This window comes from Cottoperca gobio, chromosome 3 (assembly GCF_900634415.1).
Source record: "Cottoperca gobio chromosome 3, fCotGob3.1, whole genome shotgun sequence".
NCBI classification, from domain to species: domain Eukaryota; kingdom Metazoa; phylum Chordata; class Actinopteri; order Perciformes; family Bovichtidae; genus Cottoperca; species Cottoperca gobio.
The window spans coordinates 23,715,642-23,741,330 of record NC_041357.1 but is presented as its reverse complement, the minus strand read 5'-3'; the positions used below and the strand labels follow the sequence as shown (position 1 = coordinate 23,741,330).

Sequence of the window (25,689 nt, the reverse complement as noted above, 5' to 3'; positions counted from 1 at the left end):
CCAATACTGGTGCTCTCAGTTATTATAATGTGGCAAATGGTCACACTTGTAACAGTGGTGATGATCTCCAGGGACAGTGATGAAGAAAATTGGCAATGCAGCTTATGATGACCATACTGATGACCTTTTACTCCACAGAAAGGTCTGAGGTGAAGCTCAGCTGGCAGGCTTTAATTTATCTTGCCTTGAGGAAGATTCAGCCTAAGGGAAGTTTGCAAACACGGATATCAAAACCAGTCCTGTGGCAGAGTCTTCAACGTGTATCTCACATCAGGCTCTTTAAATGTAATTATTACCTTGCCCACTGTACCGACACACCCATTCAATCTGTATCTCTCGCACAATTTTATTTTCCTCCAATACAATAGCTCCATGGTCACAAGAATAATGAAAAGGTTCTATGGCCGCAAGCTTCATCGTAGCGGTGCAACTTTTCAGTCAGTTTTTCAGTGACAGGTAATGACTTCTTAACCATAACATTTGCATTACACCTAATAACTGTCGATGCAATGACGCATTCATTTCGTGCTGCTGCACTTCACAGGTAAGCTTTTAAATTAAGGATCAGCCTGCAGTGTAAGAAAAAAAATACAGAATGAAATAAACATTTTAGATTTTATACAAAAGAAATGTTTGCATTTTTTTCTTCCTCTAACATTAATGTGTGCTCATCTCCCTCAGATAATGCAGACATGTGGAAAAATAAAATAAGGATAAATGCTTATAAATCTGCATTTTTGGGAGTCACCAGTAAGCTTCACAATTATACTACGTAAACTCCACTGTTGGTATTGCAACAAATTAAAAAATATTAATATCCGCTGAAATTACCCTGTAAATTATTATTTATAAAATACTGACAAATACAATATTGTGTATTCCTGCAGTACAATACATTGTTTTTGTAACTTTTAATAATGATAATGAATGGACAGAAATAACATCCCCAACTATTTTGATAATCGATTAATCGTTAACGTTATTTTATTTTATGGAGATTTCCTATTTTCATTCTGTTTTGCATCATATTAAACAGATTATCGTTGGATTTTGGACTGACAAAACAAGACATAGAAATTGGGATTGACATTTTTCACTATTTTCTGACATTTCATAGACCAAACGATTAACCGGGGAATGAATCGGCAGAGTAATCGACCTATGGTGAAAATAATAGTTAGTTGCAGCCCTAGTTGGAAGAGATGCTTATTTACTAATCATGCCACTTTAGACAATAATCAGAACAGGAGACCCACTATGGGTCAACCTCAAAATAGGCCAGCACTGTTACTCTATTATGGTGCACAGATTGTCTTTATGCACAACCTCAAAGTGACTTGAACCTCCCTCTGCATGTACGATGAACTTATAGAGTAACATTCCCTGATCACTTGTCACCAGCCTGCAACCTGCTCGACTCGTTTGAACAGAGAGGAATTTAGGAGACTGACCTGCAAATCTGCCTCTACAAACTTTACAACGCCTCATAAATACCCCGTATGTAGGTATCGATAATAATAAACAGCTAATGAAATCATAACTTAGCTAGCTAACCTAACTCCCATCCCAGCACAGCATCACCCACTTTCAAATGTACGTTTTCCTTTTATATTCCAGAATCAAAGTACGAAACAAACATTAACAGACGAAACTGAACATAGTCCAAACGCGTATGTGAAACTTAAAAGTGATCTATAGAGACATTAACAATGTTGAACTTACACTCATGCTTAGATAAGCAGTTTCGCTCGCGTACCTCTCTCCCAACGGCCAGAAAAACACTTCCGAGCTTCCGGAGGACTGAAGTTATCACCCACCACTTCTGGACGGGTTTCCAGACACACTGCGAAGGTTTATTATCCACGAAGAGCAATATTTGTGAGAGAAATGTTAAAGTTTAGCAGCTGTTGTTACTCAAAGTAACCTGTTGCTGACAGCTCAGTGTGTAACTGCAACAACATGGCTGACGACGACTGATCGCTGTGTGGCTGTTAACGTCTGACCGTCCGCCGAGTGGGAGGAGAGCGACAGGGACGTGAACAGATGGGGAAGGAGAACAATTGATGGGAGAAAGATAAGGAAGAAGGCAACACAGGAGAACTGTCGTCGTTTTTTATTGTATTTATCCCTATTTAAATCCTACATTAACTTCATACTAGTGAAGATCATTTCCGCCGCCAAAGTGATGAAAAAATAAAAGATCCCGTTAGTCATTAAAATGTGAAATGTTCTCAAAAATAATGACTTTGTAGCCCGAGTTTAAATAAAGTGTGTATTTTGAGATATTAAGTCATTATTTTAAGAAAGCTTCTAATTATTTTGAGATAGACTACTGGGTCATTATTTTGAGAAAGCTTAATATGTTGAGGTGCTGTGTCATTATTTTTGAGATACTAACTCATTAGTTTGAGAAAGCTTCTCATTATTTTGAGATACTAATTCATTATTTACAGATATTAAGTCATTAGGTACTATGTAGCCTACTATCTCAAAAATAATGACTTAATGACTACTTATTTTGCGATGGTCACTCATTATTCTGAGATACTATGCACTTATTTTGAGATTGTAACTCATTATTTTGAGATTTTAAGTCAATATGTTGAGATACTAATTCATTATTTTAAGATACAAACTCATTATGAAATTTCTGAGCCAAAATCCACATATTATTTATGTCTCCTGAATATTATTCCTACATAGAAGAACAGTTAAGGACGGCCTAACTGGTAACAGTAGGGCCTAAATTACAGTTTAATATATTTAGTGACAATGTTTTGACTGTTAATGCCGTTTAAAAATCCGAAGAATTTAATTTCAGTTGCCTAAATTTTCTTTACAGTTTGGTTAGGCCCTACACGCAAACTACATATCCCACACTGCATTGCGGCTGCTTTACGTAACATTTTGCGACTTTGTCAAACGCTTTCTGACGTACCGTACCACGATTCAACAACCCAGTTACTACCTCCATGTAAGTGGATCAAAAATGTTCAATAAAAAGCCCCGGAGGAACTTTCGGCAGAGAAAAGAGAAGTCCAGTGACGAGGAGGACGAGCAGAAGACCCGGGGAGATGGAGAGGGAAAGGAAAAAGCTCCAGCTGCCGTAAATAAGCTGTCCAAACTGGCCCAGGGCCGCGGCATTACTTGTAGCTCCAAGCGGGAAGCGACGTCTCCCAAGCCGGACAGCAGTGACGGAGAAGACGGGGAGACGCTGGAAGTGACAGAAGAAAGAGAAGAGAGAAATAAAGACAACGATGATATTAAGAAGAAAACTAACTCCATACTCAGTTTCGCTGACGACAAAGAAGGTAAATAAGTGTAAATATGGCGTTTTGAAATCACTAACGTTAGAGTAACGTAAGAATCAAATGAAATATTGCCACTAGTAAATGAGGATTTGAATAATAATAATAATAATAATAATAATAATAATAATAATAATAATAATAATAATAATAATGCTCAAAAGAATATAGATGTATTGACAATACATTTAATCAGAATTGTTGATGTTTCATTGTCCCCATCACCTCTGCATTTGGGGACTCCAGGGCAAGTTTTTTCTCATGGATGTCTGATTTTGTTTTTACTGTTTTAGCTAAAGAACCAACCTTTAAACTGAAGAAGTCATCTGATAAAGCTGTGCTGTTCCAAGTAAGAAAGAAGGAGGCTTCACCTGCCAAGACCAACCAACGCACAGGTAGGTGGTTCAGTGCCAGCCTACAAACTTACGTACTTCTTAGTCATTGAAGTAATAGTTAAGCTTTGTTATCCTATTTCAGTAATTATCTAAAAATAATAATGTGATAATGTTGGCTATCATCATCATACTTTGACATTTTTGGCACGTCTCCCTCTCCTCTCTCCCAGCCCCAGCAGGTGAAGGTGTCCCACCATCTGCTTCTCCCAGGCAAGATTATGACAGTCAGGCTTCACCACGTTCGCAGCTCCACACTGATGATGATGATGATGATGACGGTGATGATGATGACGACAATGACAGTGATGAGGGGGATGCCAGGTCTCTCTCAGCTAGCTCAGACTCCAGCCGCTCTGCTACTAAACCAGGTTTGTGTTTTTGTGGGTGTATATACTGTATGTGTGTATATACTGTATGTGTGTGTATATACTGTATGTGTGTGTCAGTGTTTTATATCCTGAGATGGTTGTCGGTGTGTGCATGATAAAGGTTTTAGAAAATACAAAATCAACATACAGTATGGAGACTACAGGTGCCTCATTAAGGCTGCATGCTATGGAGAAATGACTGTATACAGTGTGTGTGTCAACAGTTTGTCTGCCATACATGTTCCTTGTGTAAACCTGCATTTATGCATCTGTTGTCGATTTGTCTTTACAGTAGTTATACCTAATGCTAAAGAAATCAAGGCAGCCAGGTGGCAGCGTCGCGCCACTCGAGCACAGAAAGAATACATATCCCTGGGTCGAGATGGCCACAGCTCTGCTGGTAGCACCCCCGATCACTACAGCAGGGAAGATGAAGAAGAGAGAGTTGTTGATGATGATGATGAGCCAGATGATCATGAGAGAAGAATCGAGTTCGCCCCAAGATTGAAGAGCATTAGGGAGAGGATTGCCGAGAAACTTGGTATGAGAGGCATGGAGAAATGATTGTATTGTCAAACTATAGAAGCAACACAATTAGACTTAAATTATCTGTCGTTTGAAAATTGCATTTTAAGCGGCTGGCTCCCTGAAAATCTAAGTTTTGTTTTGCACCAAATTGTGGGGATGTGAAGTTTACTATTTTGTATGTTTGTGTGTATGTAGGAGAAAGTGATGACAGTCTCGCAGGAACTGATGGAGAAGAGCAGGATCTTTGGGAGGAGACACAAATTGAGAAGGGTGTTAAGAGACGGCCAGGAGAACAGGTAGGAAGAGATCGAGGCAGCCTCCTCTCTATTTCTAGTGTCATTTTTCTGTGTCTTGCTCGTTCTGTATTGAAGTCAAAATTGGGTGCTCTCGAATGTCAGAGAAGTCTTTTTTTCTGAAGACTCGAGCCTTCCATTAGTGTAATTACTCCCCTCTGTACTGCAGCTCTGACATTCTTTATCCTCCCATTTTCCTCTCCTCAGAGCCCATCGGGCAGTGAATCCAGCAGCTACAGCTGCAGCAGCAGCAGTAGGCGCAGACAACGACAAAAAAAGAGATCGAAAGGGCTCAAAATCCCAACTTTTCCTGTCATCAGTGTCTCAATGGTTAAGAAGAGGATCACTGGAATGTATGTTTTCTCTAGCTTTATTTCCCTTAATGTCACACCACATCATCAATTTGACATAATAGTTATAACTAATGAATCAAACATTGGTCTGACATGACTCAAAATTGTAATAACAATATTTATAATTCCTCAATTCAAACTACACTACACTTCTGTCTGATTCAATTTTCTCTCTCCAGACTAGAATCCCTGAAGGAGGTGCACAGAGCACGGCAGGCGGAGCTGAGGAGGATGGAGGGCGACGCTGAGAACGCGAAGTGCTCCGCAGAGAATCTTGAGGAAAGTTCCTCAGAGAACCAGCTGAAGTTTTACAGGTCCATGACCCTCTATGTCCACAACGTGGTGGACTGTCTACGGGAGAAGGTCAGAAATGAGTAAATCTGTTCAGTTAATGTCCGCGCTTAACTATCATATAGAAGCAAATATGTAAAATAATTAATACAGATAGCAGAGTGTCTGTGAGAGAAGGTTGTGGGGCCATCATGTGATCATAGTGGGTATGTATACCAATTGTAATGATAAAGTAACACATTTGACATGATACACATGTCTTTTAGTTTGATGTCTCTTTCCATTTAAAGCTCTCTGTCATAATCAGACAGTTTTGTCTTAAACTAACCGCTTGTATGGAACAGTTTTAGCTTTATTCTGGGCAAAAATATAAAACAACTTGAAGCTGCAGGATTTGCTGACTGGCTGAGGATAATTTGTTGATTGTTGACAGATTGTTGAGATCAACTCACTGGAACTGGAGTTGCACTCTCTGCTGTCTGACCAGATGGATGCGCTGTTAACGCAGAGACGACAGAGGACCAAGGAGCAGGCTGACCACCTGCAGCAGATCAGCTGTGAGTAACATCTGTGTGTCCATGTGTCTGTATGTGCCATTGTGTATCTGTACAATATGTCTGAAAATAGTCTCCAGAAAGAATATTTAAATGAACTGGCCTCTCTTTCTAGACGGCACAGATGAGCAGAGTGGAAGCTCAACCAATGGAACAGAAACTGAAGGGTGAGTGTAATAGAAAGACGACATTTTCTAAATTCCTTTCTTGCTTTGGTTCTATTTCATATATTTGATATATTATCTACATAAACAACAAGGTTTCTGTTAGTAGATTCGAAATGCTTACAAAATGAGAGGGTTGTACAAAGTCAAATAGGCACCACACGCACTACTCTTACACAGATTTGTCTGACGTGTTGCAGCGAGGCAGACTCTGCTGTTCATGCTGATATACCTGAAGACACACAGCCCTCAGCAGAAGAGGAGGAGCAGCTGCAGAAGAAGACAGGTGAGGAGGAATTCAATCTATACAACTAAAAGCTTCAACCTGTAGCCCAGGGGTTGTTTTAACAGCTTTAATATTATATAATGCTATAAGTCTGTAATCTACCTTGTGCAACTTTCACTTTTTATGTTAACAATTGCAGAAAATCCCAAGTAGAAGAAAACCTGAATTAAGTGATCCCTTGGTTACTTTTGTCTGACTCTGTTCACTCCCCTCTCTGCTCCCTCTCCAGCCGATATCCTCGCCAGGTCCCAGGCAGTGTTTTCTGACGTCCAGGACGAGTTCCGCGACGTTAAGAAGATTTTGACCCGATTTGGAGAATGGAGAGGATCTTACTCCGACTCTTACCACAGCGCCTACATCTCTCTGTGTCTGCCCAAGTTGTTGAACCCCATCATAAGACATCAGCTACTGGCGTGGAACCCACTGAAGGTACATGTGGACACAAACACTCAGACTATCTCATACAGACACTCCGATGCCATAACACAACTTATGGCATTATGTGTGCAATGTAATTTGTGTGTTTCAGGACGATAGTGGGGACTTTGAAAACCTCCCATGGTTCACAGCAGTGGAGACCTTTTGTCACGGTCATGGCCACGAGGAGCTAGAGCACACAGACAGACAGACGCTGTCTAATGTCATAGAAAAGACTGTTCTAGCCAAAATAACAGGTAACACACACACTTACTATCATGAGCCATATTTTCAATAAGTTTAATTTGTTGAAATGCAAAAGAAAGAGCACAACGCGATTGGTAAAGGCTGTGAAAGAAAAATAATGGCCAGTTATTTTGATAATATATTAATCGGTATCGAAATATATGGAGATTTCCTGCTTTTCTGTTTTATATCCTATTAAAGTGAATATCTTTTTTGCTTTGGACTGACACAACAAGACATTTAAAGACCACCCTGGGACCAAACAGATGGACTTTTTTTAAACTATTGTCTGATGTTTTATCGACCAAAACGATTAACCGTTTAATCAAGAAAATAATCGTTTGTTGCCGAGCTAGTTAGAAGGTGCCTTTTGAGCTGGAGCAATTCATGTCAAATGCCACTTTCCTCAATGTAGTCTGGCAAGTCTTAACAACAAGCCTCTACATGATTTCCTGGAGAAAACATTTTCTTTTACTCGTTGCTGCACCTGTTCCTCTTCTTTAAGAACAAAATGTTCCTCGTATCCCTCGTCCCCTCTGCATCCTGCTCTTCCACTGCCTCCAACACTAACAGGGTGCTTCTCCCCGATGGAAAGCTGCCTTCTTTTAAGTGATTTAACATATTTGAACAATCCCTCTAAACTCTGTGCATCACCTCATCCGTCTGCTTTTAGACCACAGATGTGTCAAACTACACAAACATGACATTCTTTTTTTGCTCTTTTGTCCTTGCGTAGCGTATGTGGAGCTGGTGTGGGATCCCATGTCCCGCCGTCAGTCAGTGTGTCTATCTGACGTTTGTCAAACTCTGAAGGAGGACTATTCCATCTTTGAAGGAGAGCAGAGTAAACCGGTCAAGGTAAAACCAACACTTAGTTTTCAACAGAAATCATCCTACTTTGCTATTTTAGCCAATATTTCTTACGTTTAAAAGTTACACTATAGCAATAAGTCCCAAGCTCTACGTGATTTTAGAATTCCCGATAATTAAGACAGGATATAAAAAGGTTAACATACAATATGTGTAAACAACGTGCATGTCTAATACACAGTATGTGAACATGTTTGTGTTAAGATGTGTATTTATGTTCCTTCCAGGCATTGAAAGAGGCTGTGATCAGCCAACTGAGGAGCTGCGTAGATGAAGACGTCTTCCTCCCTCTGTACCCCAAGACGTCAGTTTCTTTCAGTTTAAACATTAAGCGATTATTTGAATGACTAACAAGGAGAAAGCAGACATGACTTCACCCGTGTGTCATCCTTGTTGAGGACTTTTCTCTATCCATTAGCCCATGCTCTTACACGCGTTAACGACAAGTCTCTTTTGTTCCCATCATCCAGTAACGACTCAAATACAACATATTTATTTAGATATTAGATAAAATGAATCGATCAATAACCTTTTTAACTTTGTATTGTTTAAAGATCAGGTCAATTAAAATTGTCAAATTACTTTATGACGTTTAGGATATCGTTTTTCTAACCAGGTTCCTAGAAGACAGGTCGTCTCCTCAGTGTCGCTTCAGGGATCAACAGTTCTGGACGGCCATAAAAGTACTGCTCTGACAAATGACCTTTTATATATTTTGTAACGTCTCTGCAAGAGGGGAGTGCCGTTTTTCAAGCTGATGTTTGTTAATCATTGTTTTGTGTTTCTATTAGCTACTAGGTAACATGGGGAAATGGGACTTGCTGCTCCCTGAGAATGTATTGAAGGAACTGATGTTGGACAAACTGCTGAACCGATACCTGATGATCACCTTGTGCAGTCAGACACTGCACAAGAATGCTGTCCATGCATGCACAAAGGTGCTTAAATTCACCTTTTTAAATGTGCAATGTATTTTTGGTGTGCACGCGTGTCTCTATGCATGATTTTGATGCCTGTCTGGTTATCTGTTTACTACCCCTCACGTTCTCTTGCTTCACCTCACACTACTTTTCTTTCTTTCTCCAGATAGCAGATAGTCTGCCGCTCTCTTGGTTCAAAGGAGAGAATTCCTGTTTGCCTCAGCTCCAGAATTTCAGGAACCACCTAGTTCAGAAAGTTCATACCATCTGCAAAGAGCAGCTTCCTGAAGATGCAAACACCAGGTAAAAAAAAAAGGATTTGGGAATTGCTGTAAGGTGAACTTGGTCACAGTGACTGTCATAGTGTATCATGTCACATGTTAAACAGCCAAGCAACTGCTAAGCTTACTTTTGATGCTTTCATTCATCATCATATGGCGCCTGCAGATTCAGATTGCGTTTCTCCTTCTGTAGGTCTGCTGTGGTTGAAGTGCTGCAGATTTTGAGTAGAATCCGGTGCAATGACTCCATCATGGCGATAGCAGAGAAATACCACTACGAAGATGTCATCTACTCTCACCAGCTGCTGAACCAAGAGACCGAATAAACGCTGGATCAAACGGCAACATAGTAGGCGCTTATTGTCAAAGACATTTTACAGCAGGAGAGGAACGGAGCGGGCTCTGCCTTGTGTTAAAGGTAGCTGAGCTAGATCACATATGGGACGAGCAAAGATGTCTTCTTATGGTGGATAGCCACTAAAATACTGCTTGTGAGGTGCCAAGATAAATTGTGTGGGGTAAATAATTCACCTTCCTGCTATTTTCAGTCAAATATTTTCTGTTTTGTACATGAGAACTGTATTTTTATGAATAAAATTTGAATTTTATTTACACCCAAGTTGACTTGATCATGACAAGTCATGGCACAGCGTGTTAGATTTTATAGCAGCGGTCACAACTAAAAATTCTAATTAATCACTTTATCGTGATAATAAAAGAAAATATTCTGCTTTTGAATAACTATTTATTTCATACAGTTTACACAAGGGTCTTTTAGATCGTCTTTCCATAGCACATGGTGAGCAGCGCACCACTGCTGCATGACCATCAGTTGATTACAATACATTAATCTGATTTTACATTTTGTTCAGAAACAAATGTAATCAAAGATTAATAAAAGTTACATTGAGAGTCTGTTCCTACATAATTTCAGGCTTTTTTCACCTCTAAAATGATAGTTAGACATCTTTTTAAAGTCATGCGAGGATAGTCACGATAATGGAAGTTAATCTCACTGATTCAGCAAATATGTAGAATAACTGGTTGATTTTCAAAAGATGTGTTTATAAATGTAAACCACTGATCTTGAAAGTTTCTTCCTTTGGTCAAGAAATGCCTTTTGTGCATTGCTGATACGTTTCCATAAACCTTTGATGAGAAAGACACCAGACTTCTATTAGCAGAGTTGGTTTTATTTACGAGGCCCATACAAAGCAAACACACCAAAACAAAACCCCAAAACATTTCTTGTCCCGTGCACATAACGCTCAAACAGAACAGAACAAACTTCTTCAGATAACAAAAAAAAACCACACACACACAAACTTGTAAACAAAAAAGCAGAGCGGATCCGTTCAGTCTCGTGGAGTAACTCGTGCCGTTTTGTGCACAAACTGGATGCATTCTGTGACGAGGCTCGTAAGCAAATGTTTGGTGAATTGTTGCAACATTTAGCAAAATAAAAAAGAAAGACTGAAGAAATGAGGATGATTTAGTGATAGTCCAACTATTAACTGTCAAGAACAAAAGCAATCAGGATTTATAGCCTAACAGGTCAGGAAAGGCAAGCATGTACGTGCACACACACACACACACAGCAGATTTCTACTCCACTGGACCAGAACACATGTACAGCCACCATGTTAGTGCTACTTGGCGAGTAATGTTGTGCATATGAAGCTACTGTATGTCACAAGGACTACGCTTATAAAGATTGTAGAAGTTTACTAACTACAGCTACAGTTCGCTACATTTGCAGCACTGATTTCAACTTTACTAATCGTCAATCCTGCCAGGGGATATATTGTCCAGGACCATTACATGTAATACTGCCAAACTATCAGCCTGCTATACTGTTGCTATTTAAAAAAGGAGAACACCACCTACATAAAGAATTCCAATGTTATTTCCATATCCGAGGAAAGTTATTAAAAAGGGAACTACGCCCATTTTCAAAATGTATACACGTTTTTCCTATGGTTCAAGACTTAGTACTAAATATGAACAGAGTACTAAAATGTGTGACGTCATCAAGTATAACGTCTGGAGCTGCTCCATACACAATCAATTGCAGACTGATTTTGTTCTCGGTTCTGAAACAGAAAATGTCCTCTCAGATCTATAACATATATTTTTGGATTTGGAGAGAGTTGTTCATGTTTACTAATATTTAACAGTCTTAGACCATAAGACAAAACATGTATGAATATTGAAAATGGGCGTGGTGCCCCTTTAATAAAAAGGAGTCATCAAGAGAGCATGTGATTTGTTGCCGATACATTCCTGTGCAGGTAAACACCATGAAGACTGCATCATGAAGGAGTCTATTGTTATCCAGATGATGTGGAAACTGTTAATACAGAACGTTGATCCTATTGATAAATACACGGTTAGATCATAGTTTAATTTCTGTTTGTATAAAATGTCACTAGCCAATCTTTGGTGTGATAAAAGGGTGATGTCCACGTGTTCTCTTTTATCACCTGATAGTAAACAGAGAGACAATTAGGTGCGCGTTTAAATTGCAATTACATAAAGTGAACCTGGAGAAACTTCTCACTTAATTAGCAATAATTATGTTTGTGGAAGGCCATGTAACACCCAAATGTTACATCTTTTATTGTCCTTGGTTGCTGCAGCTGTGCCATTTGTCTTACAAGCAGAAGGTTAATAGTACATTCAAGCCAAAGAGAGACTGACCAAAACAAACAAAAGGATAAATGCAGAAAGTAGCATCAAAAACCGTGTTAGAACTTAATCTGAATGTGCACCCCCATAAGGCTCTCGTGATTAAATAGCGCTCTTCAAAAGTTGGAAACCTTCAAGTTGTTATTATGCATATTAGTAAGTGCTGAGAAAAACCTGGAGTCTGGCATCATGGAGGGGGGGGGGGGGGGGGACACAAACTTTAGATGACAGAGAACTGGATCCCGTGTTTGTTGAGGCGGTCCGTCAGTGTGGTTTTTGCAAAAGCAGCTCCTGGACTATAAACCCCTCCCCTGGAAATTAAGCATAAACAAAATAATTTAATACCTCATTTTAATAAAGTGACATTAATTTAATCCATGATGTTAAAACACTGTTCTGTAAAAATAGGAAATAAATAGTTGTACATGAATTGATTGCATAGTAACAATGCTGTAGTAATGTATATATGATGATCACTTCCTAGAATAACTTTTATTCTTCTTATGGTTCTATAACAGTACCACATCTTCTGTTACGTATATTAAAATATATAGCATTAACACATTAAATTACCATCTGCTTGATCGTCAAGCACACAGTCACACTGGTGATTGTGACTGAGGGTAAGTGCTCGTTAAATGGACTCGCTGGATGGAATGAAAAATCTCATTCTCATAAAACTTGGCAAACAAAAAAAAAAACAGTAAACTAAACAAATGGACTGGACCTGGGAAATATAAACCATCTAAATGCTTGTCCAATATTCTACGAATAAGTAGAGATTAACTTGGGAGGAGCAAAGAACTTGTGACAAATCATTTAGGGTCAAGCAGGAGATTTGTGGAGTTATTACTCACGTCTCAGGCAAGGCTGTGGGTTCGTTGAGGATCGTTAGAGCAGCCTGTACCATGGCGATGGGCGTGGCCACATATGCACACTCTGAGTAATAACAGAAAGACAATTGAATAACCTTTATACACAACAAGGAAGGTAAACAGGCCAGACTGAGTACCTGGGCTAACTTGCCACCCCTGGACAGAAGAGGAAAGGGAAACCAAAGTATCTCTTTGTTACATCAAGTAGAAAAACAACTTACCTGGCCCCTTAACCAGTGTGCGGATCTTGCTGTTCGGTTTCCCCTGGGAGGGGTCCTGTCCCTCTGTGTAGCCCTCTCCATAGAAAGCAAACTGGAAGGATGAACCTGCCATCTAATACACACATTGATACACACACACGCACGCACACACACACACACACACACCAGAAAACAGAGCATCCTCTTCTTAGCATACTTTACTACCTAAACTAAATGGATTAGTTTGAATATGCATGAGTTCACTGAGTGCATAAACCCGATGATCTCAGCACTTTACCTGCTTCCTAGTTGGTCCGGCCTTGGAGAAGACTCCAAAGGAGAAAAACTCTGGGTGCTAAGAAGGTGGGAATAAACAACACACGGACATAAGCACTTAAATATTTCCCATGCATGTTGAATGATGTCATGTGCCATGTTTGTTTACCTTGATGAGCAGGTCGCGTCCAAAACTGAACTTGACTAGGAACCAGAAAATCATGCCAGCAAACATCATCTTGGCAACGTTGCCGATACCTCCTATTCCTGCATACGCTCCGTACTGAACCTGAAGTAAACAATAACAGATTATTTCAGCTCGACAAAGAATACATGCTGTGCTCATGTGGCGGCCATCTTACCCTGAAAACAAGACTGTGAGGAAGTGTTCCTGCACACTTTGATGCTCTCGTAAGTAATGAACGAATACAAAACGTTCAACACTCAAAATAATGAGAAGTACGGGTGGGAGGATTTTCTTGACTACAAGTTACACCATCAAACGTGGAGGGGGACAGATGCCTGTGATCACAATGTCATGTCCAATGCAAATTAAAAGAGACATTTGGAACAAGAGATCAGCGTGTTTTTTACCATCCCAATTTGTAGGGATGCTCACTAGATTGGAAAACCCAGATTAACGCAGCCATGTGTTTTTGTTTTGTGTAAACAATGCGTTTATTTCTTTTCCATTTTTCCCACAGCAACACTATTAGGAATGCATTTTACAAATGACATAAAATAAAGTATGAGCCTCACCGGCTTGGCGTTTTGATTCTCCACCAGGAAGCGCTGAGATCTTTTCACAACGGAGGGGTCGGAGCCCATGAACGGCACCGTGTACTGCTGGATTTCATTACTGAAGAACAGATTTCCCCTAATACACACACACAAAGAAATACACGCTGAATAACACAACATAATTCAACAATGTGTGGGGCAAACTATTACTGAAGGATTGTGGGATGTAACCCTGAAACAAAAACAATGTTTCCCCTGTACCAGACGAAGAGGATCGTGCACTGGTCTCAGCAGAACGATGTTACCGGCTGTTACGATCTCATTACATATACATCGTATCAGCGCATGTGTCGGCTGATAAGTAACGAGATAAAATACTTATATAATTATGTTTGAGGTCATTTAGAAACTGTGTTGCCACTACATGGTTTGTCCACCAGAGAGCACTGGCAAGTTTGTTGTTCAACAATCAGTAGAACATATTTCTTTATCCAACACACCGATAAAAAAAAAAAAAAAGAATATTGGCTGATATATTGCTATTGGATTTTTTAAACTCATTAAAAAACATTATGAGTAACTAATAACTCACACATTATATTGGCCCTATCAATCACCAGCTCTACTTCAGTGGCAGCCACGTGACATCCCTGCTAATGCAAACAGATGTTGTTGCCGATGCAAAGTAACGTTTTAGTGCTAGATTGCGGTCAGCCATGAAATTTGTTAAGATGCAAAAAAATATTCTAACATAAAATGTTGTCACAGGTGGAGTTTGTTTACTTTGCTGTAATCAAGCTGTCTGTTCATTTTGGCCATTAAAGGATCCTTTCACAACAGGCTCCAAATGTAAAAGATAAGGGGAAAAATCCACAGTCATCGTTACTGTGCAAAAATATTGTCCAAAGTTCATCTGAACAGTTTGAGCCAAATCAGGAGGGAATCTTCACAAGTTACTATTTTTGGTATAACTTTAAAAAAATGTTTTTAATGTAAAACATACTGTGCGCTATACACAACTGATTTACCAAGTTTGACAAACTAGCAGTGCAAGTGCCATTGAGAAAAAAAGGATTCCCTTTATTTTGGAGAAAGCTAAAAGACATTCCTACTCCACGTACCTGCGTTTAATCTTAGAGCCAACAGTAGGGAGAGGTTTGTGATTAAACCTCCTCCTGAGACTCTGGAGCTTAGAGCTGTCAGCAAAACCATAGACGGCAGACTGCCACGTGCCATCATGGATACATCCGCCCTGAAAATGTGGAGGAAAAGGTGACAGAGAGCGTTGAAAAGGAGGAAAACAGAAAAGTAGAAAGAAAAAACAAGACGCATTTCAGATAAGGACAAAAATATGTGATACAGAAATAGGGAAGATGGGGAGGAAAGTGGGTGATCAATGACCAACAGATTGGATTTATGGGTAATGTAGTTACACAATAATAATAATAAGCTTTATTTGTATAGCACCTTTCATACAAGAATTGCAGCCCAAAGTGCTTCACATCAAAAACATAATTAGTCAAAGGACAGAATAAGAGCATCTACAGTACAATAATCACAGTGTAGATGTAAATGAGTCTGAAGTACCATTATAAAAATAGCAGAATTAAATATACATACATCATCTCCAGAGTTGACAGTCAGGAAGCTTTCCACTGTAGTCAGCGTGCCTGTGGATGGACACACATACACTGTGTTTATTCACAGGCTAATACAACAATGATTTAATAAATAAGAGCAAGTGTGTGTGTGTGTGTGTGTGTGTGTGTGTGTGTGTGTGTGTGTGTGTGTGTGTGTGTGTGTGTGTGTGTACCCTTGAACTGGTCCCTGGTGAAGAGGACTCCCAGGTCCGCAGGTATGGAGTCGAATCCACAGCTCCCTATGATGTAGACACCTTTGTCAGCTGCCTGGCTGTCGTAGTTCAACTGCGTGGCCTCCAGAAACTGCAGACAATCGGACAGAAGCACAATTACAAACACAATTACTTTATTTTGTGTGGCAGTTAAACAATGAGTGGTTATTTTATAATGTATTACATTCAACAGATTGTTGGCTCTTTATCAACACTGAGCATGAACTGATGGTTTATTATGGTACGTCCTGTCCTGATGTGACGAGTGGTGGGGTGTTTTGTGTAGCTTCATTTAGGAACCAAGACACAGCTTCAAAAACACACATAAACCTCCAGTTAGGAGTCGAGTCAGTGTCAACTGTGTTTTGTATTTTTGTATATCCTATTGTTAGGCTTTCTTTTTTTAATTAATATTTTATAATATATACAAAAAAAAGAGTTTAAAACTACAAGTCTGACATTTTTGTTGTGAAATTAATATCCTCAGGGCTGACAAAAACAAAACATGCCCAATATGTCTGACTGAAGAATTAGAATTCGGGAAGGATTAAAAAACAAATATTAATTCCTGGAACCTTTGATATCATAAACACTGCAGAACTTATGTAGTCTGTGACAAAAGAAAAAACAATATGGCTGAGGTTACAAAAAGATCCGTGACATCTGTCACATTGTTTCACTGATACATGCTGCATCAGACCTTCATCTGACAGCCAGAGGAAACTGCCGTCATGCAGCCAAGTGAGAGATTATTTTGTCTAACAGGCTACAGGATGAAACGCAGCACGTCTCCCATTTATTTCAAACACAGGCAGAATGTCAGGACATCTGCAGGGTAAGATCCATGCAGGGAGAGACAGAAGATCTCAATCAAATTGATAAGTAACAATTTAAGTGAAAAATAATTAAATATACAGTATATGTCTGAGTTTAGAGGAGTCAGGTCTTTGAGAGAGGAAAACATGAAGACGAAAGGAAAGGAGGAGAACGTTTTGTTAAATGCATTAATAAATTAAACCCATCTATCAAGTGTAAGATTTAGGTCACACGAAAGGAAAGAGGAAAGGTTAAATAATAATAATGACTCAGTGTAATGATTAAGGATGTACACACACACACACACACACACACACACACACGCACGAGCACACGCACACACACGCACACACACACACACGCACACACACACACAGCACTAGGGTCATACCTGAGGCTCTCCACTGATGTCAATATGGTGGGCTCCGTTCTCCACACAGGCTTTGATCATTTGCTCGCCAAAGAACCTGTACTATATACACACACACACACACACACACACACACACAAAAATTAATTCATACATTGTTTCAATGTTTCCTCCTTTTATCTCCTAATTTGGTCACTGGCCGATTCCCCAACAAATTGTTCATGTCACTGCTAAATTCCTGTGTTGGTCTGGAAAGGGTGTCGACCAGGGGTGGCCAAACATTTTGATTGTTGGCCGGATACAGACAGATATAAGGAGTAACAGGCCAAACTACAGTTACACCGCAAGAAAATCTGTGTTTCTAGAACGGAAAACCCCATTTGCAAATATGAAATTCATACGCAACACTTCAAAAACAGTTGGACGTTTGTAATTAAAGTATTTTATTGAGGTGCCCACATAAAACAAAATGTATTTCTGCATCTGCTTCTAATAAATGTAATTAAAATGAATTCAATCCTTTTGAACTCTAATTCAAGTGCATGGTCTAAGTGCCTGCTTAAAATATTACATCTCAAATGGTAATGAAAGTGTCTTATATATAACACACAGAGAAATGCTAACATATTGGTGACTGTTGGAAGGCAGTAAAGACGGAGATGAATTCACTAAATTTAGTCCCACAGAGAACTTAAAGGAACTTTACTCGGTCTCGGCTAATATCTATAATGTCTTGGGTAACCACATCACAAGACACCTCAAGGTCTTTACGCTTATCGTCACTACTGGAAGGCCTAATCTTCCACACTCAAAGTCGACCAAGTGTGAAGACCCCTTTGGTTACAAAACCATGAACATTTAGAAACCATATTTTTCTTCATACCTAATTAATTCTTCTACCACAGCCAGTGATAGGCTGGCTGTGGTAGAATAAGATATCGACTCCTGCGCCCCGAAGTCGCTCGTGCTGCAGCGAGCAATAATATTAATAATAACTTGATCATGTTGCGTCATGTGTTTTATAATTTCATATTCAATATTTCATGAAAGTCATGTGATCCTTATGAGTTGGCTTTCTGTTAGTAATCTTCATTTTGTTTATTTTGGGCACACTGTTGACTCAGGTTATACTGCACAGACTAACTTGCAGAGCGAGGTACATTCTTCCCATGTTACACTCCTTGTTACTGTTGCTAAGGCTATTATGTAAAATGTGTGGTTTACAGAATCCCATGTGGTCCTTCTCACGCTGGTAATACTAGATTTGATAGTTTTTGTTTTGTCTTTAATTGTGCGACTGTTTTAACCAAGCTGGTCAAGGTGCTGTGTGCAACAGCAGCGGTTATTGAAGTGGAAACAGGAACCTCAACGATGTACAGGACGCAAAGCAGTGCTGGATGCTTTCCATTCTGGCTTTAACACAAGAACACTTATTGTGTGCTGAAAGCAGCAGCGTTCATTGTGTGAATAAAGGCTGCTGTGTGTGTGTGTGTGTGTGTGTGTGTGTGTGTGTGTGTGTGTGTGTGTGTGTGTGTGTGTGTGTGTGTGTGTGTGTGTGTGTGTGTGTGTGTGTGTTGAGAGATAGCGAGATAGAGAGCGAGAGAGAGAGTTAGGTTGAGCTACATTGATGCCAAATGCCGATGTTGTGAGATGATGAGAGGAAAATATAGTTTGTCATGAGACGGGGCAAGCTACGTGTTTTTAGGCAAAAATAATCATAGGCGTCTACTTACAGGCCCCACACAGTTGAGAACAATCACAGCCTGTTTGCACATGGCTGCAAGGGAGTCTGGTTCTTCCACATCTGCCACGATGATATCCACCTCGGATCTCAGCTCAGGCTTACCTGCACGTACGCACACGTTTCAAATGTTTTAACCGTTGTAAAAACTTTTTTAAAGCACTTTATATGCCAAACATAAGTGGCCTAAAAAAAAACTTGCATTAAACTATATGTAACTGCTTGTAGGAGAAACATTTCTGTTGAAAACAGACTAACTGCAGTTTTCAGTGTTTACTGAATGACTGTGTGTGCTGCCATGGCAGGGGGTTGTACAGTGAGCAGGTTTGTTCCATCAGCTGTTGTACGCTCCCTGAGGAGACAACAGAATAACTATCTAATCCTCTGGAAACTCACATTACTATCATGAGCAGAATAGCTCCCTCGTCGAGTGATGGACTTAATTTTCCATATTTAGAGTGTTGCATGGATACAACCTGGGCATACTAAATAAATGTATACCAGTATTCAGTAAATATTGCTACACATTCCACATATTATTTTTTATTTTTCAGGAATTAAAACACATACATTTATCAATTTATTTAAAGCTGATCATCTGAAAATATATTGGACTAAATGTTTGATTGATAATTTACAGAAACAGAAGTAGAAATATAATTTCTGCTTATAGTTTCTATCATTTGTATAGATGGCATTCCACTGTTTTATTTTTTTGTTTGAGCAAACCTTGTTGATAATCTTGTTCGGCTTATTTCACCAGGAGCTTTTAGGATAACCTAAAGCCTGGGTTGAACCGCGCGGTAATTTATTAAGTAAACAAACATTGGTCATAAGAAAATAATGGTAAAAACTCAATAAATTGTATTTTTTGACAACATTGCAAAAGGTTTTTTTTGGTCCAGTTGCAAAACTCGCATGGGATAGTACAGTCAGAGTTTAGGGTCAAAGTCAACCTAATCACTATCTGCAAGCCTAATTTGGAAGATTAGTCGCTCTGAGATAGAGTTAAACATTTGCATTTGCCTAAGTAAATACTAAGTAGCCTACTCTTGTAAAATCTGATTAGAGGCACAGCTCATCAATTACAATATCCTTCCTTGCATTTGACATTACCTCCGTTGAACAGATTAGTTGTGATACTATCCTGTTACAGGACCGATGGTTCTAGAAATAATCTGCTTCACAGATATGCACAACTACTAGGATTGCTCCAATACATACTGAGCTCTGCGGCGGCCTGCTCCAGAACTTTTTCCAGCTTCTGCTTACTCCTGCCGGCCACAGCCCACTTCAGGTTCCCTTTCGGACCTTCGGACGCGGTCCGGGCTACCTCCTCTACCACAAACTGTCCCGTAAACCCAGAGGCTCCGAAGATAACCAGGTGGTACGGCCTGCTAGATGATGTTTCAACACGCGCCATTGTTACAGCAGACAGGTTGGAGGAGCTCACTAAGATGATACCTGCACCAGTCTCTGACAGACTGACAGTGTAGGGCAGACTGCGTGCAGTTTTGGTAGCGCTTCTGTGTCTACTTCCGTAGCAACATTCATGCTAATATGCTAACACATTAACAAGTGTTAGGTTGTGTTTTTATCCACCTAAACAACTACATATAAAGAAAGTGTGTTGCGTTATATGTGTATTTTGGAACAATTCAAATGTTTCTCGTATCATGTGACCTATACCAAATGTCGTTAATTTGATTTATTTTAGCGTTAGCATGTAGCCGTTAGTGCGACTACTTCCTCAAGTTTCTGATTGGTTCTCTCAGTAGTCGCCTGTCAATGACGAACATCAGATGCGCCTGCTGTTATACCACGAGAGTTGCAAGAAAGATTGGGGGTTCAATGTCACGGAGTTAACCTGGCGAACAGAAAGACAATAGCCATTTTTAGTTCACTAATGTCGTTAGATTTGGATATATATATACAATATTCTTCAATAAGGTATGTCTGTATTTCTCCAGATAAAACGGCATTAAACGCATGGTAGTTGTTAGTGACGTTAGCATACGGTTAGCCAATCGGCTAACAACTTTAATATCATCAATATCACCAAACTGTTCAACGATTTCTTGTAACAGATTGCATGCGAGGTTATGTTGTGCCTCTTTGGCTCGCTGATGACCAAAGTCTGAGCTTACAGGGTGAATAAAAGTGAATACATCTCCAGTGAGGTTGATGAGGTTAAAAGCAATCAAACGTTAGGTAACAATTTTAACGTACTCGCTTTGGCACATGCGTGTTTTTGAATAACACTATTATTTTAAATCCTGTCATTTATAATTGTATTCACTCTTTTTACCCTTTTAAATGTTTTTTTTTAAACAAGTTAGCTAACGCTACGAGTACAGATTGTTAGCGAGAATTCTTGATGCACAAGTGCCATTTAATGATAGTGCATTAAACACAAATAGTTTAAATCTAAGTTAGTGTCATTTAAATGTCTGTTATTTATATTAACATCCCATATCCTTTTTCCTTCCTTTTCACTCTAGGCAATGACCTCTTGAAGTGGTCCCTCAATCTCCCTCCCCCTTCTTCCTCTGTAGTTACAGGTCCACCATGTCCATCCAGATGTGTAGAGTGGTGGAGCTGATGTTGCGCCCTGCTTGCTGCCAGTCCATCAGAAGTAGATTATGTTTGCACAAGGCAGTGTTGGCCCCTGTAGGTCATCATGGCCTCTGTGTCCCTGGGGTTTCTGCGCTTCATAGAAGGGCCTACAGCCTGGACTCTCTCTCTTCAGGTCCTGGTCGGCCCACACTTGGTCCAAGCTCCCAACCGCCTCAGGCAGAGAGGTCATCCTCCTCCTCAGCACTCGCACAGAGGAACCTGTCTGCTGTAGCTTTACAGGTAGACAGTTGTCTTTTGCGTTGCTTGATTCTAGGCACCAGTCTATTATTTGAATGTTTCTCGTGTTTGTCATCTTGTTTCATTTTTATTCATAATTTTTATTTTCTCCTTTGCTTTCTTGACTCTTGCTTTAACAAGTAAATTTCCCCTGTGGGGGATCAAAGTTATCACCCTACCCAGAAGTTCTTATCTTATTCGTACTGTATTATATTTTTGCTGTATTCTGTTACTGTTTGTTTTTGACAATACACTGTATAATTATTGAGGTTTTCCTGGCTTGAAAATGCACCTATTGATAGAAACTGATTTTGTGCAGTAAACATAACATTTTAGTAGAGAAAAAGATTGGCAGTGGTTACCAATATATTGTGACCTTTTTCACATATGATTACAATTGTTCTCACTCTCTATTTGCATTTATGTCTTTCTCCAGGGCCAATTTCTTCGTCCTCTGTGCCAGACTGACTTCCTGGACCTTGGTAAGGTAGAGGTGAATACACGCCGTGTTCAGGACTGTAAAAAGAGCCGACACTACATAGTGGACCCAGACCTGGCCAAACTGGTAACGCAGCATCTACGACCAGAGGATGCTAAAACGGTTATCTTCGAATGTAACCCAGGTAGGTGTTTGCACACAGGTTTACATTAGAGCAAAATGCGGCGGTGGACTTAATGTATGAATGTTTTATCTTCTGTGAGTTTGTTTGGTGTGTAACTTACATCTAATTTGGCATAAACATTGACTAACTAAACGTTACATGTTGGACCTGGGAGCATTAGAGAAAAATGTGTATTTATAAGTTTGTGCACAGTATATTATTCTTATCTGTGAAATTGATGGGCAGTATTTGTGTCTCTTTCTTAGGTCCTGGGGTGTTGACGAAGACACTGCTAAATGCTGGCGCTCAGAGACTTGTGACTCTTGAAGGGGATAATGTCTTCCTACATGAATTAGAGGTAACACAAACATCTACACATGAAAATACTTTTTGTATCCTTACACGTAGATTAACCAATTCTTAGTTCTACTCTAATTTTAATCATCAGATGTTACTTCCTTAATAATCCTTTTCCCTTTTATGTAGCAGTTTAAAAATAAAATAATTACTGTTTCCATGTTGTAGGAGTTGGAAGGTCATCTTGATGGTCAGCTGGAAGTGGTTCACTGTGACTTCTTTAAACTAGACCCCATCGGCTGTGGACAGGTCAAAGCCCCTGCCATGTTCACTGACAAACTGTTCACTGACCTGGGAATATCAGAGACCAGCTGGACTGACGGTGAGAAAAAAACACACTGAGACGACACTATGTGGCAAAAATTAAATCTCTCACATATACACAAATGGGTTTTTGCTCCTTTAGTTGAGCCTCTCTGGCTGCAAACAATTCCCGCCCCCTTCATACAGTAATTATTATCCTAACCCTTAGCAAGGCCTCTATCCCTACAACATTTGATTTGTGGATTTCTTTCAGCAACTCACAGATTTGAAACATTTAGATAAATGTTGTTAGAATCAAAAATCACAATGTGCATTGTATAGTGTACCATTCCCCTAAAGTGTGTCTCTTTGGTAATGTGTCTCTCTAGAAGTCCCAGTGAAGGTGGTGGGTATCCTGCCCACGCGTACTTGCCGTGGCACGATGCTGAAGATGGTTTACGCTTTGTTTGAACAGCAGTCTTTCTACAGATACGGAAGAATAGAGCTCAACCTCTTCATGAGCGAGCGTGAATACATGGTAAAGAACAAAATAATTTAACCACTCTGATCAAAAGATTGACTGTTATTTCATTTCTGCAGAGGGTGTGGGATGTTACTCTCATGCTCACAAGGTTTATGTTTCATTTGGGGCAGCTTTAAACCAGCTCAGATCAAGACTGAGTCGCTGCCGCACCTGTCGGTATAATCAATAGCTTTGGTGATCTGTCCTGAAAATTGTCATATCCATGCAGACAACACAACCACCTGTTGAACCTGAGGGAGAGGTGTGTCTGCTAGATGAATATATAATTATTTTCTTTGATCCTTGTGTAAAATATTTAATGGATTTATTTCTCTATCAGACACTCGTCTCACGTCCAGGTGAAATGAAGAGCTACAGATCCTTCAGTGTCCTCTGGCAGATGGCTTGTGATATCGAACTACTGCACAAGGTACAGTATAAGGGACAAAAGACAGACATTTAGCTATAATTATGTAAATGTATTCAAACCACTAAGGCTGACACCTGAAGTATGTGACAAGTAAAAAAAGTTATGTTCTTTTTATGATATAATATATGAAGCTAATGGCGGGGGTTGTGCTACTAGTGCTTTTATGTTTGCACACGTTTTCAACATTTAAGAGGGTAAATGTGATGGAAAGAGTCTTCTTGTTGTCAACCTCCTCATCTCCGTCTGTGCAGGAGCCCATGGAGTCATTTGTGACGTCTTCAAAAAGGAGTACACTTAGCTCGAAGGCCAAGGTAAGGAAAAGCGCAGACCCATTATCAGTAATGCATAGTTGATTAGAATTGTCCATTTAATATAATGTATCCCTTCGTCCTCCGCTTCTTTCTCCCCTCAGATTCCCAATGACAACATGTGCCTGGTGCGCCTGCGTCCACGGGCTGATCTGTTCTCTGCCGGCCTCACACCTTCTAATGCTTCAACTCTGCTGTTGATGGTCAAACAGTGTCTGGCAAAGAGGAAGCACAAGCTCATCGACAGGCTCAAGTAAGCAACGCATTAAACACTTCCACTATAATCAATTAAAGAATGCGTACAAGCCTTCTATTCCACTTGCTTATTCTCACTCTTGTGTTTTTTCTAGTCTCTGGTCTCCAGATACTGGGAGTAAGCTGTTTTTGGAGATGGGCTTGCCGGAGGACATACTGACGGGCCATGTATATCCAGAAGAGTATCTTCGACTGTTCCAGCTCATGGAAAAGAGTCAGGAGTTCACACAGAGCTGGCTTTATGGAGAGTTTTTGGAGAACACACAGAGGGAGGGTTGGCGCTAAAATATAGACCTACAGGTCAAGTGTATAGTTTTTATAGAAATTAAATACAAAAGTAAACAAAAAAACGTATAATATGATGATGTAATATAAATAAGAATAATATAATGTGTGATGTAATAAAACTCATGCATACATACAGAAACACAAATAAACAGTAATAAGTCAAATGTTCATGGAATGACTTGACATATTTGTGTTACCTTACATAATACACTTATGTAGGGAGTGACTGAGGTGGTGAAAAGGTGTGTGACTTACTGTACTTTAGGACAATGGAGGAATGATTTCAAATGAGCCTCTGTGTTGTCCTGAACTGGAGTTGAAATTTAATACAAAAAACAAAAGAAATGGTTATTTTAGCGCCCTTAAGGGATTTGATTGAAGTACAAGATGTAAAAATGGTTGCAGAATAAAGGTCTTAAGTTAAGTCATATAAAAGAGAAATCACTGTGAAGAAAACTGCATCATGTCCAAGGGGCATGAAGAAGCCTCATTGATTAGCATGTACTCAACTGACTGGTACAACTGCAGTTTTGCTGATGCAGTATACTGTGACAGCAGTGTCACAGCGCAGCCCTGCATGTATCTAGTTTTGAATAAATGTCCAAACCGAGAGTAGCAGTGGAGCAAGAACGAGGATGTTTTTTTTACTGTAAAGCATTAAGTCTTTGTATATTTTTGTATAGCCATTGTGTGTGTGCATAAGCGTATAGGAAACGTCATGTCTTGTGGATTGTTACAGCTGCGTGTGTAATATGATTTTCAAAGATATCATTAAATCAGAATTTGGATATGTAATGTGGGGGAAGAAATTTATTTCAGTAAATGCTCGCAAGTCTAGGAGTAAATCTATTACTTGTATTCCTGGGTGGCATATGCTTTTAAAATATTTCTATTTTTGGAGCCGTGTGCCCATATGTCATGAAGGCTTGAATTATCTGTCTTCATGTCCAATGGTGGACAGTAGGAAAGTACATTTACTCATCTGTACTTAAGTACA

At 39.6% G+C, this 25,689-nt stretch overlaps 5 protein-coding genes across 7 annotated transcripts in view; 2 read left to right on the top strand and 3 right to left on the bottom strand.

Moving 5' to 3' along the window:
• The window catches only part of LOC115004002 (intersectin-2-like), a 36,493-nt gene extending 34,635 nt beyond the window's left edge, over window positions 1–1,858 (bottom strand). The window contains 1 exon segment of the mRNA XM_029425964.1: window positions 1,723–1,858. The gene's annotated coding sequence lies outside the window, so the exon portion shown is untranslated.
• The window catches only part of eva1ab (eva-1 homolog A, regulator of programmed cell death b), a 58,734-nt gene extending 56,702 nt beyond the window's left edge, over window positions 1–2,032 (bottom strand). The window contains exon 1 of the mRNA XM_029428537.1: window positions 1,757–2,032. The gene's annotated coding sequence lies outside the window, so the exon portion shown is untranslated. The remainder of the gene's footprint in view (window positions 1–1,756) is intronic.
• A 728-nt stretch (window positions 2,033–2,760) lies between these two features.
• gcfc2 (GC-rich sequence DNA-binding factor 2) lies at window positions 2,761–10,005 on the top strand. The gene is made up of 18 exons (XM_029428533.1): window positions 2,761–3,311; window positions 3,602–3,703; window positions 3,874–4,071; window positions 4,364–4,612; window positions 4,795–4,895; window positions 5,100–5,245; window positions 5,425–5,608; window positions 5,970–6,093; window positions 6,206–6,257; window positions 6,455–6,540; window positions 6,770–6,969; window positions 7,070–7,214; window positions 7,940–8,061; window positions 8,301–8,377; window positions 8,690–8,756; window positions 8,865–9,011; window positions 9,160–9,296; window positions 9,468–10,005. The coding sequence occupies exons 1-18, from the start codon at window positions 2,990–2,992 to the stop codon at window positions 9,598–9,600; spliced, it is 2,592 nt and encodes an 863-aa protein (XP_029284393.1). The 5' UTR covers window positions 2,761–2,989; the 3' UTR covers window positions 9,601–10,005.
• Window positions 10,006–10,446: 441 nt separating this feature from the next.
• On the bottom strand, window positions 10,447–20,484 carry LOC115027199 (saccharopine dehydrogenase-like oxidoreductase). Its single transcript, XM_029460360.1, has 12 exons — window positions 20,058–20,484; window positions 18,826–18,938; window positions 17,114–17,194; window positions 15,868–15,997; window positions 15,675–15,724; window positions 15,176–15,306; window positions 14,073–14,190; window positions 13,483–13,602; window positions 13,336–13,392; window positions 13,059–13,170; window positions 12,820–12,901; window positions 10,447–12,273 (listed from the first exon to the last, which is right to left on the bottom strand). Exons 1-12 carry the CDS (start codon window positions 20,254–20,256, stop codon window positions 12,183–12,185), a joined length of 1,284 nt encoding a protein of 427 aa, XP_029316220.1. The 5' UTR covers window positions 20,257–20,484; the 3' UTR covers window positions 10,447–12,182.
• tfb2m (transcription factor B2, mitochondrial) lies at window positions 20,134–25,484 on the top strand. 3 transcript variants are annotated; one of them, XM_029460336.1, is made up of 10 exons: window positions 20,134–20,271; window positions 21,335–21,689; window positions 22,123–22,309; window positions 22,555–22,646; window positions 22,814–22,967; window positions 23,278–23,426; window positions 23,752–23,841; window positions 24,093–24,152; window positions 24,254–24,402; window positions 24,500–25,484. In XM_029460336.1, the coding sequence occupies exons 2-10, from the start codon at window positions 21,402–21,404 to the stop codon at window positions 24,687–24,689; spliced, it is 1,359 nt and encodes a 452-aa protein (XP_029316196.1). In that variant the 5' UTR covers window positions 20,134–20,271; window positions 21,335–21,401; the 3' UTR covers window positions 24,690–25,484. The 3 variants fall into 3 exon arrangements, with proteins under 3 accessions (XP_029316196.1, XP_029316187.1, XP_029316205.1); XM_029460327.1 differs by lacking the exon at window positions 20,134–20,271 and adding an exon at window positions 20,595–20,783; XM_029460345.1 differs by lacking the exon at window positions 20,134–20,271 and adding an exon at window positions 20,926–21,044.
• Window positions 25,485–25,689: the final 205 nt, after the last annotated feature.